At 31.2% G+C, this 16,116-nt stretch overlaps 2 protein-coding genes across 2 annotated transcripts; one reads left to right on the forward strand and one right to left on the reverse strand.

Annotated features, from left to right (window-relative positions):
* Positions 1–752: 752 nt before the first annotated feature.
* LOC107948155 (ATP synthase delta chain, chloroplastic) lies at positions 753–1,705 on the reverse strand. Its single transcript, XM_016882624.2, has one exon. The coding sequence runs from the start codon at positions 1,703–1,705 to the stop codon at positions 863–865; it is 843 nt and encodes a 280-aa protein (XP_016738113.2). The 3' UTR covers positions 753–862.
* Positions 1,706–4,806: 3,101 nt separating this feature from the next.
* LOC107948154 (protein TILLER ANGLE CONTROL 1) lies at positions 4,807–7,208 on the forward strand. The gene is made up of 5 exons (XM_016882622.2): positions 4,807–5,261; positions 5,357–5,402; positions 5,528–6,027; positions 6,121–6,232; positions 7,050–7,208. The coding sequence occupies exons 1-5, from the start codon at positions 5,256–5,258 to the stop codon at positions 7,067–7,069; spliced, it is 684 nt and encodes a 227-aa protein (XP_016738111.1). The 5' UTR covers positions 4,807–5,255; the 3' UTR covers positions 7,070–7,208.
* The last annotated feature ends 8,908 nt before the right edge of the window (positions 7,209–16,116 follow it).

Below are 16,116 nucleotides of genomic sequence, written 5' to 3' on the forward strand. Positions count from 1 at the left end.
TCAATAATCTTCACAATTATCTCTTTCTCATCGAAATATAATTTAGATATCAAATAAAAAATCATGTATGTATAAAAAAAAATACAATACAAGACTAAAATCATAATTTCACAAACTTCAATTTGATAAGTAATGTATCAAATGTAATAAAGAAAATCGAGTAACAAGCACAAGATGGTATTTCTTTTCTTTTGTCGAGCTGCCTTAGATCAACCGTTTGTTGTTATGTTTTTTCTTTTCTTCTCTTTTCCCCTCGTTTTTCAAAGACCCTGCTTTTATTGTTGGGACGTCGGTGTTGTCTTTGGAGTTCTGCCGGTGATGGTGTTGATGGCGACTGGTGTAATTGCACTAGGCCTTGCCTGATGGCATTCGTAGTTGGTCTGTCAAAGTTGTGCCTCAGCCTTTGCTCCTCTACTGTTTGGAGATCTTCTAGGTGTCGTTATGACTCCAACAAGTTTTAGTGGAGGCACTATTTCTCAGGCTAGCTGCAAGGGTTGCTTCTCTAGACCTTAATTCTCTCTCCACTCCTTTAACTGCAAGGTTTTGGGAAGTGTTGTGGGATAAGCCTTGGGCTCATCTCCTTTGTACTGACTTTTTATGTTGATACTAAAAAAAGAAAGACTAGCTGAGAAAACCAGACATACACTTCGAAAATACAATAATTTCTCTAGGATTCAAGTCCATCCTCATACATGCTGTCTATAAGCATTTAAATGGTGAAAGAAAAACTACATGTTTTCTGTCAAATCATGTCACGTAATATAATCTTGATTTCATTTCTGATTGCATATTTATTATAATACAAGTAAGCTAAAAATGAAAGGAGTGTTGAAGTTGAAACAAAGATACCAATCATTGCATATTAAGTATAGAGCAAGCCAAAGTCTGGTATTTTGGGTAGCTTATCAATAACTAAGTTCTTGACCTTAACTTTAACAGCACCACTAAGCTTTTGAACCTTTATAGCAATTTTAAACAACATGTCTTCCCCAATCATCTTCTCCGACGAAACCCAAACCTGTTTAGTCCCAATCAACTCATCGAAAACCCTCTCGAACTCTTCCAACACTTCACTTACAATCCCCAACTTGTTCTTCTCAACCATCATCTTTAACAAGTTAAAAAGATGCTTGTTAAACTTCCCTTTTTTAGCCAATTCCTTCATTGCTTTTCCCTTCTCTTGATCACCCAAAAACGGGTCATTCAAAAAAGCTTGAATTTGACTGTTTTGGAGTAGTCTCGAGAGCTTTCGTACGTCTCGTCGGACTTCGTGAAGTGAACCGGTGGATTGAGCTGTGTCTAATAGAGCTGCGGCGTAGCCGGTGGCGGGGGTTCGATGGACATGAAGGGATGATGAAGGGAGAAGTGAGGTGCGGTGGGGGAAGATAGGAGGAGCGGTGAGGTTTTTGTGGGTGAAAGAGGTGGAGATAGTGGTTGGTTTGGTGGTGGAGAAGAGAAGGGGACGTTGGGGTGACGGTGGAGGGAGGTGACGCGGTCTGTTGAGTGGTTTTAAGGGGTGCAATTGGCGAGGTGTTGAGTTGAAGTTGGCGGGTTTGAGGCGTGAAGAAACAGAGCTTGATAGAGGGTCCATGGATAGAGAGAGAATTAGGGTTTGTGACGTTTGTAGGAGAAAGAGGTGGGGATGATAAGATATTATGAATCTTCTTTTTGTGGTTGAAATTTGAAAACGTAAGCTTTCCTTCATCTTAATCCATCAGTTCATGGCCTGCCTTTTTCTTTATTATTTTGGAAAAAAAATTCACTAATCTCTTTTTTAAATATAATTTCGAGGAAAATTTGAGAGCAAAATTCAAAAAAAAAAAATCCTAAATAATAATAATTATTTATACTAACCAGTATTGAGTACTTGTAATAAAACACAGAAGAAAAAAACACACATTTGAACCTTAGCAGAGATATTGTTAAAAGGAGGAAGGGGTTGAACTCGAAGAGGATGTTAAGAAGAAATCAATAGTAGTTCATGAACCAATCATTAAATGAAAAACACACAGAAAAATAGGCAGAATTTTTGATAGTGTACATTGGCTCATCACCCATAACTACATAATAAACTATCTATATTCGAGATATGCAAGATAAATCTAAAGAGGCAGACTAATCATTGTTCATATTTGAGATGTTTAGGCAAACTTTAAGACAGGCAAGTAAGGATTTTGGTTTCTTCAATTCATATGTTGAAATTGCATTTGAATTATCCCAATGCAATAGTTCATGAGAATCATTTTAATCCAAATTATAAACATACCAAATCCAAATCAATTTGTCTAGTTCATGAGCACTTAAACATAGAATTAAATTCACATGCATCTGTCTTGATTTAGTTCAATTTACCGTGCCATAATATGATGACTTCAAAAACTAACACATATTTATATGTATAAAACCAACCAATATTAAACTTATAATCTCATTTACATTCAATCCACAAAATAATTATTATTTAGACACCCTAGGTACATGCCGACACAAAAGATAAACATCATCACATTTGAGTTCAGGATCGTTATTGGATGCTGAATCGGCGATCAAAAGTTAAGTACCTAACCTGCGCACGGAAAACAAAACCGTACGCTGAGTAAAACTCAATAGTATTTCTATAATCCGAATAATTAAAGACAAAGCAATATAATAGACATAATTGAATATTTAAAACCATGTTTATTTATACAATAACATTAACCATTTAATACTCAAAACATAAATACATCATTTTATACCATATTCTTATTCAATTTTCATCATTTGCTATATAATAGCTTTTCACAATTTGATCCACATATCATTTGAAACAATAATAATATCCAATTCATGAATACATAATTCATGTACAATATTATCGATTATCAATCATTGTACCATTTTATTTAATTACCCCTATTAACACGACTCAGACTCAGACGGATACATAGATTCAACCAACACACTAGTTTGACACCCAGTGCCTCATCAGATAAATCCGAAGTAATAACTGCGCCCAATACTATATAAATTTGACACCCAGTATCTCATCGGTTAAACCGAAGTAAATTGGCACCCAGTGCCTCATTGACTCGAAGTCGAAGAAATCCCTAAACTCTTCCAATCCTATAGCATGCCATTTATATCCGACTCAACTTGATACAATTAATAGGGTTCCAATTCTCTTTCCAAATACAACAATATCCAATATCCAAATTTCACATTAACACATATATATTTCAATTCAATAATCAATATATTCAATATGCATCTACCAATTCAATTCATTTCAATCAATTATCAAATATCAATTACTCACATCAACACTTACCATATGCATTAAATTGAATTACAACAATTAACAACTAAGTTCAGATTATAGAAATACAAACCAAAAATTTCGAGTTACTCCACGTCAACTTTATATTTCCCCTTTTTAGTTGATGATTTTGGTACGACGTTAGCTACGAAATTAAAACAATTAAAATTCATTAATACAACACAATTCAATTTCATATTAGATATTTCAAATTTGACTCAATATTTTCCTAATTTCCAATTTAGTCCCTAAACCGAGACTAATTTTATTTCTTTACAATTAATTCTATATTTTTATACAAATTTCACTTTAAACTAAATTTAACTCCCTATTTTCACTTAAATCCCTAAATTTCAAAATTTTTACAATTTATTCTACAATTTAATCCCTTTTCATTTCTAGTTTAAAAAATCTATCAATTTAATCCCTAATACTAAAATTATTCAACATTAACAACATTTAAAAACTCAATAATTGCTAAAATTTCGACATGTGTTGGGTAGTACTTGATACCGAAATCTCAAAAACATAAAAATTACAAAAAAAGAGACTAAATTAACTAACCAATTGAGCTTTAAACCCTAGAAATCCCTAAACCTTGCATCTTTCTTTCTTTTTTTCTTTTTCTTTCTTCCCTTTCTATTTTTGGTTTGGCTTTGGCTTTCTATTCATTTACTTATTTTATTTTATTATACATTAATTTATTATTATTATTATAATATATATACTTAAATATTAATTAAACTTATTTTATTATAATATATATTAAATTTATAAATATCTTACTTTATGCCGACTCATTAAAGAATAATAACATAATTGCTTTTTTAGTCCCTTTTAATTTTTCTTTAATCTATAATTCAATTTTTATCCTATATACAATTTAGTCCTTATACCTAATTACTCTTAATTCATACAATTTTACTTAATCAAAACTTAATTAACTACACAACTAGCTTTGTAAATATTTATTAAAAATATTTACGAGTCGGATTTACTGAAGCGGAGTCTCAAGAATGCATTTTTCGATACCCCTAACTATCGAGTTGTCATATATACCCATGGCATTTCTGGGTAAGAAGGGTTTGTGGACCCTTTGAGGCTCTTGATGGAGTCGCGATACAAAATCCAATCGAATACAGACACTTCAAGTTTAATATTGGGCTCGACACTTTATAGACTTCTCTTCAAACGAGTCTAATCTCCCCCTCAACACCCAAATAGACAAAAAAAAGAAAAGAAAAAGAAAAAGAAAACACCTCACAATGTGCCCAATTAGTGGAATTAGTGGAATTAGTGGAACCTACTAAAATCCCTAAGCAAGTATGAGCCAAGAGGGATATGGTTATTGGTTATTTCTTCAAGATTTGAATGCATGTGCTCTAAAGATAACAGATATGTAACGTGTTTAAAGTAGAAGCTCAAAGGAACTTGTGGTCCTTATTTCTTCAAACCTGTATTGTGGCCACCTATAATTATAAAGCAAACGATTGTGCTGTTTGCTCTACAATAATGAGAGAATATATGTATTCATAGACAGATTAAAAACTGCTCAAATTATTAGTCTTTTCCCCTGAAAACGAGAACAAATTAATTTATATTCTTTTTTCAAATGAAGTGAATGGAAGTACTCTTTTTTTCTGATAAACCCTGACCGGAGGGACCTTAGGTGACCCACCAAGGTAGCTAGATAGAGGCATAGCATATGTATGTCCCTTTGGAATCAGATATGGTTTAAAAGGAATCCAAAGCATCAGCCATGGTGGGAGGTGAAAGATTGAACCCTATAGGTTTCAAGGCAGCAACAAGAACAAGAACTAGACCCTTTGCTTTTTTACTACAGTTTCCTCTACAAAACATTCCCAGCCAGTCCCCCCCTTCACTCACTACATTTTCTTTTGACACTTTGCCCATTGCATTGATTTTTCTCACCAAACAAAAGCTTGTCTGAAAAAAAATGAAGGTAATTTCAACATATCCATAAATTATATATTTCCTTTCTAATGAGTATATTTCCTCTGAATTTTTGTGTTTTTAATGTTAAATTTTACATAATAGATCTTCAACTGGGTGCATAGGAGATTCAATCATACCATCCTCAAAGGTTCAATTCCTATATATATATATAATAACGGTCCAAGTATTTATATATTAATGCTTGTTTATTTTCATAATAATTCTACATTATCACATTGGATGATCATGAGAGAACTTTGGTATTTTGTGCAGATGGGTTGGCTCCAAATGTTAAGAATACCGATGAAGCCATTGTAATCGAGCAAGTAGCTCTGGTTGATGTGCTTGATGGCATTCTAACAATTGGCACCCTCGGTTTTGACCCTTTGGAATCGGGTGGACAAAAAGATTACGAAAACGATGACGAGCACCGGGAAGAACAACGATGTTCCGACGATAGTGTCGGCGATAACGATGATGGTGATGTTCATTTTGATGATGGTAATGAAGAAGTGAATCGGCTGATGTTCGGTGCTTTGGACCACGGTTTTAAGGACGAGGCAATGCCGGTTTGTGAAATTAAGGGCCAGTCTGGGAATCGGAGAAGAACCACATTGGCAGAGCTCTTCTCCGCAGACTCGCCGAGCGGTCTTGAAATGGAACTGAATTGTGGCAAAAAAGCCATTGTTGGAACAAAGCAGGGAAATTCTTTGGCTATGAAACTGGTTCCTCAAGTAGGAGAAGGTTCAGGTCCTATCAAAATGTTACAGAAAGTGAGTGGCCATGAAACCATAAACAAAGCTTTAATTAGTAAGTTGATTAAGCAAATTGGGTTTTTTTTTTCTTTTTATATTTTGGTTTATTAGACGATGAGGAGAATGTTGAAAAGGAAGATCCATCCGGAGGTTGAAGGCAAAAGAGGGCAATGTTGCAAGAAACATGAAGCTTGTGAATTCGTTTCTTTGCTTCAATCTCAAGGTATATATAATTTTACTAACATTTTAGCCCCTGTTAGCAAAACCTTTACTAAGAGCTCTCCATGATGCTGCCACCAATCTATTTAGGAGAATTCTCAAAAGAGGGTTAAGACACCACTGTTAGTTTACTACTTTGTCAATTCTCTCTCGGAAACCTTTCATTTCCTTTTATGCTCTCCAAATTCTCAAAAACCATCACTAGTGGCTCTCAGCACATCGTGTGAACCATCTTCAATCTCCGACCTTACATTCTGTGACGTATAGCTATCATTTTCTTCTTGTTGTATTATGTGTGAAGGGTTTGCAACTAGCTCTTGTTTGTACGTACTCCATGCCTCCATGGTTAGATCAAGTTTTTATTTCAACCTTTAAAAGGGTTAAATCACTATTTGGGACTTGAATTTGATAATAATTTTCGTATTGAGACTTTTTTTTTTCAAATTAATTCTTGAACTTAATAATTGTTCTTATATTAAAATTTGAATTTTAAAAAAATATCAAGGACTAACTTGAAAAAAAAAATTTCAAACCTTAATATAAAAATAGTTGCCAAATTTAGACACTAGAGAATGATTTAACTCCTTCAGAAAAAAAGTTAATAATAACACCAAGTTAAATCCTATCACAAGGCCCTATAATAATTCCCCTCACATGGCTACTATGTCTGCTGCCATTTCGTTATTGGTAGGGACGAAATTCTCACTATCCTTTAATCACCATTAATGAATATCACATTCTTCACTAAGTAACTAAATTAGTACCAATATATATACACATAAATGAATTTGATATTAACTATTTCACTATTGTTGTTGCAGGTGCTGCTGCTACAGCTTGAGCTACGAGTTGATGATGATGATGACCTTGTGCAGCTGGAAATTAATTGTATTGTCGTGTTGTGCTTTAAATAATTTTATGTTTTAGTGTTTTCATTATGGACGAAGGGACGATGTTAATTCAATCCAAGCTATTTCTCATGTAATGTGTGAAATTTTGTAACCATGTGATTTTCCTTTTTCTTTTGTTACTTAAAAGTATCCATTGAAGCGAATTTGATGATTAATTTTTCGTAATCCAGGAAGAGGATTAAATCCTTGAGAACAACTTTTTGTCATTTTACCTAATTCTCGCGTTTGTTTATGATTTGACCTGGAATTTGACTGAAAGTGGTTGATGGGCCTTTTCAGCTGTGGTGTGTATTTTGGACTTCATTAATTAACTGGGTTCAGGCCTACATGGGTAACAGGTCTTTGGTGGATTAAACCATAAACAAACAGTTAATTAATCAGATTAAATTCATAAGTTAGAGTAAGGCTTGCCTGACCCTTTTTTTTAGTTTGAATTACTTTATATTTTATTATTTTTAGATATTATGTAATTTATAATACATAAAAATTAAATTTATAGTTATACTACTATAACATAAACAAAACAAACAAACAAAAAAATATGTTAAGATGACTATATGTAAAAATTTAATAATTAAAATAAAATTAAAAATAATATATATTTTAATTTTTAAAAAAATTAATATGGGCAGACCTAAAATGGGTTTGAGTTAACTATATACAAATATAGACGAGCATGAGCAAATTTTAAGCCCATATTTAGGATAGGGTTGGGTTGAGCTTAGGCAAACATAAAGTGCGTTAATATTGTGCCTAGGCTTGACCTATAAACAACTCTAATTGAATCTTCAATGTATGAATATTGTATCAACCAAGTCTTATTAGTTTAATGCCAGTATTGGTGTTAAATGCAAGCTCGGGTTTGGAATAAACATATTAAAATTTAAATATACGTATACTTATAACATCAACAACATGGATCTAACATGTTAAAAAAAAAGAAGAAGAAGCAAATGTCATCATCAAAATTTAGGAGGGTTATTTTGTTTAAAACGTCATGTCTAAGCAATCCATGCAACAATTATAGATATGATTAAATTTAATCCATGTGTTTCAAGGCTTAGTTTATCATTATTTCTCAAAAGTGCTTTTGAACAAAAATTAAAATCTTCTACTTTTATTTGTTGCGAACATTGTATAAATCGAATTATTCTGTATTTTAATAGATAAAATTTGTTAATCCAACATAGATGGGAGTTTGAAATGATGATAATATGGATAATCTCTATCCTTTTTCACCTAAAACTCTTTAAATAAAATAATAATTATATACCAATTATATTATTTGAATTTTTATAAATGGTGACTCAAAGAAGCAAGAATTCAAAGCATATGCTATGTCTGGTGTAAGATTTATAGAACTGCAACTGAGTTGTTCAGCACCAACCAATTTTAATAATTTATTAATAAAAACACATATTTAAGATTATATATATATACACACAAAAGACAGTACATATTCTTCATCTACTTAATAATATTAAATATTGCTAAAAAGAGATCTCTATATGTATGATGTGCATGGGCTACCAATACAAAGCATGCAAATTGCTTCAGGTGTATGAAATTATATTATAAAAAGAAAAGAAAAAGAAAAATTCTGTCTGGAATCAAATCTTCAGATTAAGAAGGAATATGAACACAAAATTTCTTACCTAAATTTGGGGTTTTTTTTTAATAAAAAAATAAAAAATTCAAAGATACAAATCTAGCTATGGGTGTTAAAAGTGAAGAAAGCTTTATTTGTTTTTGCTATTTTAATATATCCCCATTTTTGTTTCCTCTTTATTTTTATGTTGACAAGTTCATGTGTGATCTTTTAGATAGATATAGATTTTTTATGTCAAAATGTTGGTCCAATATCCAAATGGGACCAATTTACAAGCCTTTTGTCATCAACTTAGTGGTCAAATTCATATATATATATAATGCTATTTTAATATACGTATAATAGAAAATTTTAATCCTCAATGTCTATATTTTTGTCAATTTGTTTATTATTATTTGTAGCTAAATTTAGAAATTACTCTTTCAAGAAAATTAAATCATTTTTTTATGGAAGTACTGTCTAAAATATTGTTTTTGTTAATGATGTTGGCATGGTAGCTCATCTGTACTTTATGCTGACATGATACTATTTATCTTATATAACATGTTAACAAATAATTTAAAATTTATCAAACTATTCAAAAAATTAATAAATATATAAAAACAAATAAAAATAACATGAAATGCACATAGATTGCCATGCGCACTGTCATGTTTAAAATTTAACATTTTAGTCAGTATTTCTGTTGAAAACGCATAAATTTATCTTTTTTTGAAAAGATGATGGTCAAATTTGACTCTTTTTAAAAGGTTGAAGACTAAATTTAACTAAAATAATAATAAAGGCTAAATTGACAAAACAAATTAAGGGTTGAATTTGTCATTATACCTTTAATATAAAAATGCTTTTTAAGTATCATTCAAGAACCAATATACCTTCAAAGTTTTAAACTCAGTTTTGAAGAAAGTTTAGGGACGTCAGTTGAAGAGCAAGTGCCACACTACTACAAAGCTTTGTACATGTGATGGTTGGAACCTATGTTTTCTAGCATATAGAAGATCCATGAGCAAGGTAACAGTTCGAGAGAGCACTTGATTAGCTAGTTCAAGTGATACTTTAGATGCATGACGCATCACGTATTGAGTTGAAGGTTATCTTTAAATGGACAATGAAATATAAGTCTATTTGTATCTAATGGGGTTCTAAATCATTATTTATGTGCAATCACTCTCAACAATTATAGATTTTACTTTTTAAATTTTTTTAAATTGAGATAATTAAAATCTTAAAGATAAAACAATTCTCCAATTACATTCAAAGAAAATGTAAGGGTTTTTGCTTATATTTTGGAGAGAAAACTTGACAGGACATAATAAAAAGTTTCCCATATTAACAAATATGAAAATATTGATTGTTAGATACAAATAACAATAGAGAGAGTGAGTTGGGAGTTTTTTAATAGATATTTTATATGGAAGCAAATCCAAGTTGTTCAACTTTTCTCAGTCAAAAGCTAAGAGCAAATGGCAATGGAAAATGTGATATGATCCATAAAGCCTAAATAATTTCATGTATGTGGCTCTTAAAAGTACCATGGATTCAAAGCTGAACATATTCTTCCATCATTCAAAGATTCAAAATTGAAAAATATTTATGTATATAAATATATCAAAGTCAAGAATCTTTACACCTTCCCCAAAGTGGGTTAGGCCTTAACTATCCCACTAGTATATGAATATTTTTTAATGCAAATTGTTAAATTTTTTTCCGGTTAATACTTACACACACAGTAAGGACATATATTCTTATATCATATATATTACGCGTTTAAAGGAATTATTCAAATTATTTACTCCTTTTAAAACTCAAACTTAGATGAATTCTACAAGTGAATATCAAACACTAGAACAATTACGCGTTTAATTTTTAAAATTTTAAGCTATGGGTACTTTCATTTCAACTAAAAAGGTTTAGTGTTGATTTCATGTAGGATCAAACCCAAGTTGGTAAACACAATTCCCAAAGTGTTTATGTTTTGTTTTGTTTTGTTTTTTTTGGTCAAAAAGATGATGTAAAAATGAAGACATAGTTTTAATGCTGACTAATTTGGACTGAGATGGTACAAAATCTATATTGCAAACATGATGTAATTGCAAACATAATCTCATGTTTGACCACAACATTAAAACCAAGAATGCAGATAATTATTTGATTAAACAAATTTTTTAGTCTAATTTTAAACAACTTAGCAAGTTTTTTCCACACTAAAGGACGAAAGCACAAAAAAGAGAGAACTATGGAAGAAAAGAAAACTATGGAAAGTTGAAACACTTTTTGAGTGTTTCGCTTGGTTGAATACTCATTAGCACCCTTTAATATCGGTGATTTATATGTACTACTTTCAATTCTCTACGAAGAAAGCACATTTAAAAATTTACTTTAAGGGGTTAAATTTAAATTATAATTTTTTAGAAAAAAGTTATATTAATTTATAATTTTTTAATTCTAAAAAGAATTTAAAGGAACTTTGTTTAGCGGTATAAATTTTTAAAATTTTGAGAGGTTAAAAATAAAAAATTATTTTAAAATAATTTACATTATATAATTAATTTTTTGGAGGAAATAAAATAATTTTTTGGGGGTTTAGTGTTGAACCCTCAGTTTTAACTCTCCCTATTCTTTAGGGAAGGAGGTTATGCGGTTTGAACCCATGTCAAATGGATATCTAAAAAGAGCTTTAACCACACCTTCATATAAGTCAAAATAAAATTTAGTCTTTCTATTTAATTTGACATAATTTAATTTTCCACATAATGTTTTGAGTAGGTAAAAAATGATAACAATATTAGTTGCTACTGTTAAAATGACAACATAACTTTCATTGAATTTGAATAGTGGACTTTAAAAAATTAAAGTCCTTTTACTTGTTTGATTTAAAAATTAATATTTAAATTTAATGGAAATTAATTACTAATATTTTAATCATAGAAGTAGAAAAATTAAATCTTTGAAATTAATTTTAAAGGACTAAATTTAAAGTATTGAAAGGGTACAAAAATTGAGAGCATAATTAGACCACTAAAAAACAAAGACAAAAGAAAAGGAATAATTAAAATGCCTTTGATCTAGAAACATATCTTGACATTACATGACATCAATGCTAGTTATGCCCATACTTTTGATTCCCTCAAAACGTCTTACTAATTGAAGAGATTGATCATAAGTTGATTCGCAAATGCACAAAATAATTTATTTACATAAAATAAAACTTATAGGTTGTAATAATCGAGTGTTAAAAAATTTGATATCTTTTAAGTAAAATTATGGGTTCGAACCTTATGGATAGAAAAAATAATAATAAATTAAGTTGTCTTTCATTTAAAGGTCTGATTCGACTCGATTTTAGATTTAAATAGAATCTAATGTAATTAATCGACACTAATAATCTCAAACAAACCCAAAAAAACATGTTATTGCTTTTCTTCTTTTCCCTTTTGATCTCCTATGAGGGCAACAAGAAGAATAGGTATATATGATTTGGGTTTTGGTCTTCACTTTATTATATTCAAAGGAGGTTTGGTGGGTGATATGAAGCTTCTTTTTTCAGATCTTTGAATTGTTATTCCTCCATAATCATGCTTAAAAACTACTCTATGAATTGCTTTATATATTCCCATGTTTAAGGTTCTGTTTTTGGAAGCTACTAAGTATACTATTACTTGCTTCAACATATTAATCAACAATAATAATTGTCGTATGAATAACGCTAAATGCTCAAATTAGAGTTTAACTTTTTAGAGGTAATTTATGTAAGGGTGAAACTTTTTCAAAAGTGTTAAAATAAGGGATTTTTAAAAATCGTATGTCAAGCTTCAAATTATGTTTTTGTTTCTTTTTCCTTTCATCTAATATTTGATTCAGATGTTATGTGTTTTGTTCAAATAATCAAAATATATATTGAACTCATCCGAAATTTCAACTCGTGCATCATTCACCAAAACAACCATAACTTGAGCCCTTGTACTTAAAATGATGCGTTTCAAAGTGTGCTACAAAATTAAGAGACAACTTTTTGATCGGCGACGAAACCATCAAAAATAATTCCTACAAAAATAACTCTAAATAGTAGTAAAGAGTGGTAGTAGGGTCGAGTCCACAGGGATTGGATGTTATAAACAACTTCTGCGTTTAACTTGTGAACAGAACGTTTCTCGTGTCGAAAGTCATGGCAAAAGTCGTGCCCACGACTCCAAACGGACCTACAAAAAAAATAAACAAATAAATCAGGGGGTTTTGAAAATGTTTAGAAAGTAAATAGTTGAATCGGCGTAAATAAACAATTAATTAACATTATAAATAAATTTAAATTAGGAAATAAATTCAATTTTTTTTAAACAGAGATAATTAAGCCTTAGCCTTAAACTCGGTAGATTCCGGATTAAGAATCGATCCTTAAAAATTAATTTTCTCCTCCAAATGATAAGCTGATTATAGCAGTTAAGAACGTCTTAACCACCAATTCTTCCTCTCATAGCTGGTCCCGATACGACCTGCAAACCAACCCTTATTGATTATCTAATCGAGATAAACTTGTTCCTGATTCAAGACTCCAATAGCCTTGCCCTCTAAAGAACCCAACTCGAATTAACGACCTCAACCACGTGGGTCGTTTAAACCCAATCACTTCTTCCTTAATTTGTTCTTGGAGAACCGAATACAACACGGCCGATGATGCGGTCGTTGAGAGCACCAAAAATATCCTATTCTTTGTAAAATAATGAAAAAGAACAGTAAATGGGAAGTAGGGTCGAATCCTCAGGGATCGGATTGTATGAATGCTTGTTTCTCGAAATCCCAGGTAGAATCGTGCCCAAGAAAACCTGTGTGATAGAAAAAAATAAAAAAATAACAGAATTAAAGATTTGATTTGGAAAAAATAAAAAACAGATCTAAAGTTGACTGAAATTGTGATTACGAAAATAATAAAAATAATAAAGAGAGTTGAAGGAAAAGAAATTCTTATTGGTAGATTCTAGCCTCCAATTGTCTCATTCCGCCTTGGGTTCGATCCTCGGCTTTTAAATGACCCTTCTCAACTCAAGTAAGCCAGCTATAGTGGAAGAGGATGCCTACGACCACCAGCTCCAAAGATTAGACTTATGATTTTTTGGGAACCTGACTCTAGCTAGTAATCTATGCTAGATCAACGCTTCTCAATGGCGAATCCTACGCCATTTCGTCTCTTTGGCTCGCCAACCTCTGACGCAGTAAGTTAACGAACCGACTATGTAATCCTTCCAAAACATACAAAGCGGCCGCCTTTGCATATGCTGAAAAGCTTACTTCTTAAGGGCCATGAACGGAAGCGTCACCCGTAGTGCGGAGAAACGATGAATACTTGGTGAGAAGGCTAAGTACGGATTCTAGGCCTCAAGAACCCTTTTTGGGGAATATTGACAACTTTCGGCTAGATAGGTTTTAGTGGCTCATGATAATGGTGGAAAAAGAAATAAATATAAAAATAGAAAAGGGAATTTTATTGAAAGAAAATATGAAGAAACAAATGCCTAGACTTTTAAGGGGAGAGTGTTTACAGAAAAAGATGAACACCAAATAGTCACTTCACCCCCTATTTATAGTGCTAGGGAGATAGTCTAATTTAACTTAAATTTTAAAAAGATAAATACATTTAATTAAAGATAAATAAAGATAATTAAAATAAAATCCTAAAATTAAATAATCCTAATAATTATCTTAATATTAATTATCCTAATATAAATAAAATGGAGTCTTATAAAATAAAATCTCTTCTTTTTGCGTTTTTAGTCCTTGTTTCTTCCATGCTCGCACTTTTGGCACAATCTTTTTCTTGTGTTGCATATCAGCCCATTATGTCTCTAAATTTGCACTTTTGTCCCTTAATTTTGCTTTTGCCTCTAAATCAGTCCCTAATCGATAAAAAGACATAAATAGCTTAAATTAGTAGGATCAAGCTCAGAATAAACACATGATTAATATATAAAAATACGCTATTCTAGAGCATTATCAAATTCCCCCTACTTAGCCCATGCTTGCCCTCAAGTATGGTTCCTATCTACTGTGAAAGTTAGATTCTGCCATAAAAGAAATACCACTCCAAAGTTTCATAAGAATTAGTTTAAAACGCATATGAAAAATAAAGAGAACCCTATGAAAAATAAAGAGAACCTTAAGTTTGCTTTAAGTAAAATAGAAAAAGTTTTCCAATTAATACACAGAAATTAAAATCGATTTGAATTATTTCATAGAAATTAGGTGAATTACTAAACTTACCAAGACACCCTCTTTGTTTCTTCCTTAGTCCCAAATTTTATTTATTTACATATATTTTTTTTCTTTTTTGTTATTTATTTATTTATGTATGTATGTTGAACCTTTTGACGCGAAGAGTGATGATAGCCAAGCACCAAACCCCGGTTACTCAGCCCAACATACTTTTTATTTTTATTTTCCCTAAGAACATGTGGAACCTTTTGACGCGAAGAGTGATGACAGCCAAGCACCCCACCACGATTACTCAGCCCAACGCATTCTTAAGAATTAATTCCGGTTAGTGGAGCTTTAACTATCACGTCACACAATCTTTTGACGCGAAGTAGAATGACAACCTAAGCACCCTACCCCGGTTACTCAGTCTGTCACGTTCTAAGCTGTACCCATAACCATGGAAAAATTTATTAACAATTAAATGAAATTAACATTTTGAGAACTCAGGAAAAATAATTTAAGTGTCAAGAACAAGTTTCAATAATCACCTAATAGCCATGAACATAAATTAAGCATGCAATCATTTTAAGTGTTCACTTTATATTAAACTTGATCGATTTTACGAAAAGTAAGATAGAGTTAACTCCATTAATCACAATTATTTTTAGCCTAATAAAAATAAAACAGTGGAAATGACATCAACTATAGGGAAAAATCATAACTTCCTCATAAGGCAAGAATCATGCTTGTGGGGCAAACAGTAGGCAATTCTTGGTCAAAATCTTGGTCATGAAAAGAGGCAAAATATTCTTAAAAAAATATATATATGGGCAGCAACAACCAAATCAGCATCTAAAACGACAGAAATAATGAGGAATGTCTCCCCCATACTTAAAACACATAGTCTTCGATGTGAAATAAATAAATAAATAGGTAGAAGAAAAGTTTAGAAGAACTCCTCGTGTAGTTGCTGTCGTTCGTGTATTATGGTAATGAGTTCTTCCTATTGTTCCTTCGGTTTACCTAGACAAAAGAAGAGAATTTTATTAATATCTAAAACAATAAATAAGAAAATAATAAGAAAAATAAATAAAAATAAAATAAACTAAAATAAAAATAAAAATAAAAATTGGGTTGCCTCCCAATAAGCACTTGTTTAACGTCGCTAGCTTGACGCCCCAA

This window comes from Gossypium hirsutum, chromosome A12 (genome assembly GCF_007990345.1).
Source record: "Gossypium hirsutum isolate 1008001.06 chromosome A12, Gossypium_hirsutum_v2.1, whole genome shotgun sequence".
NCBI classification, from domain to species: Eukaryota; Viridiplantae; Streptophyta; class Magnoliopsida; order Malvales; family Malvaceae; genus Gossypium; species Gossypium hirsutum.

Coding starts and splice junctions, on each gene's coding strand:
- LOC107948155 (XM_016882624.2), bottom strand. CDS start 1,705: ATGAAGGAAAGCTTACGTTTTCAAATTTCAACCACAAAAAGAAGATTC.
- LOC107948154 (XM_016882622.2), top strand. Junction 5,403..5,527: donor CAATCATACCATCCTCAAAG/GTTCAATTCCTA, acceptor TATTTTGTGCAG/ATGGGTTGGCTCCAAATGTT. Junction 6,028..6,120: donor CTATCAAAATGTTACAGAAA/GTGAGTGGCCAT, acceptor TTGGTTTATTAG/ACGATGAGGAGAATGTTGAA.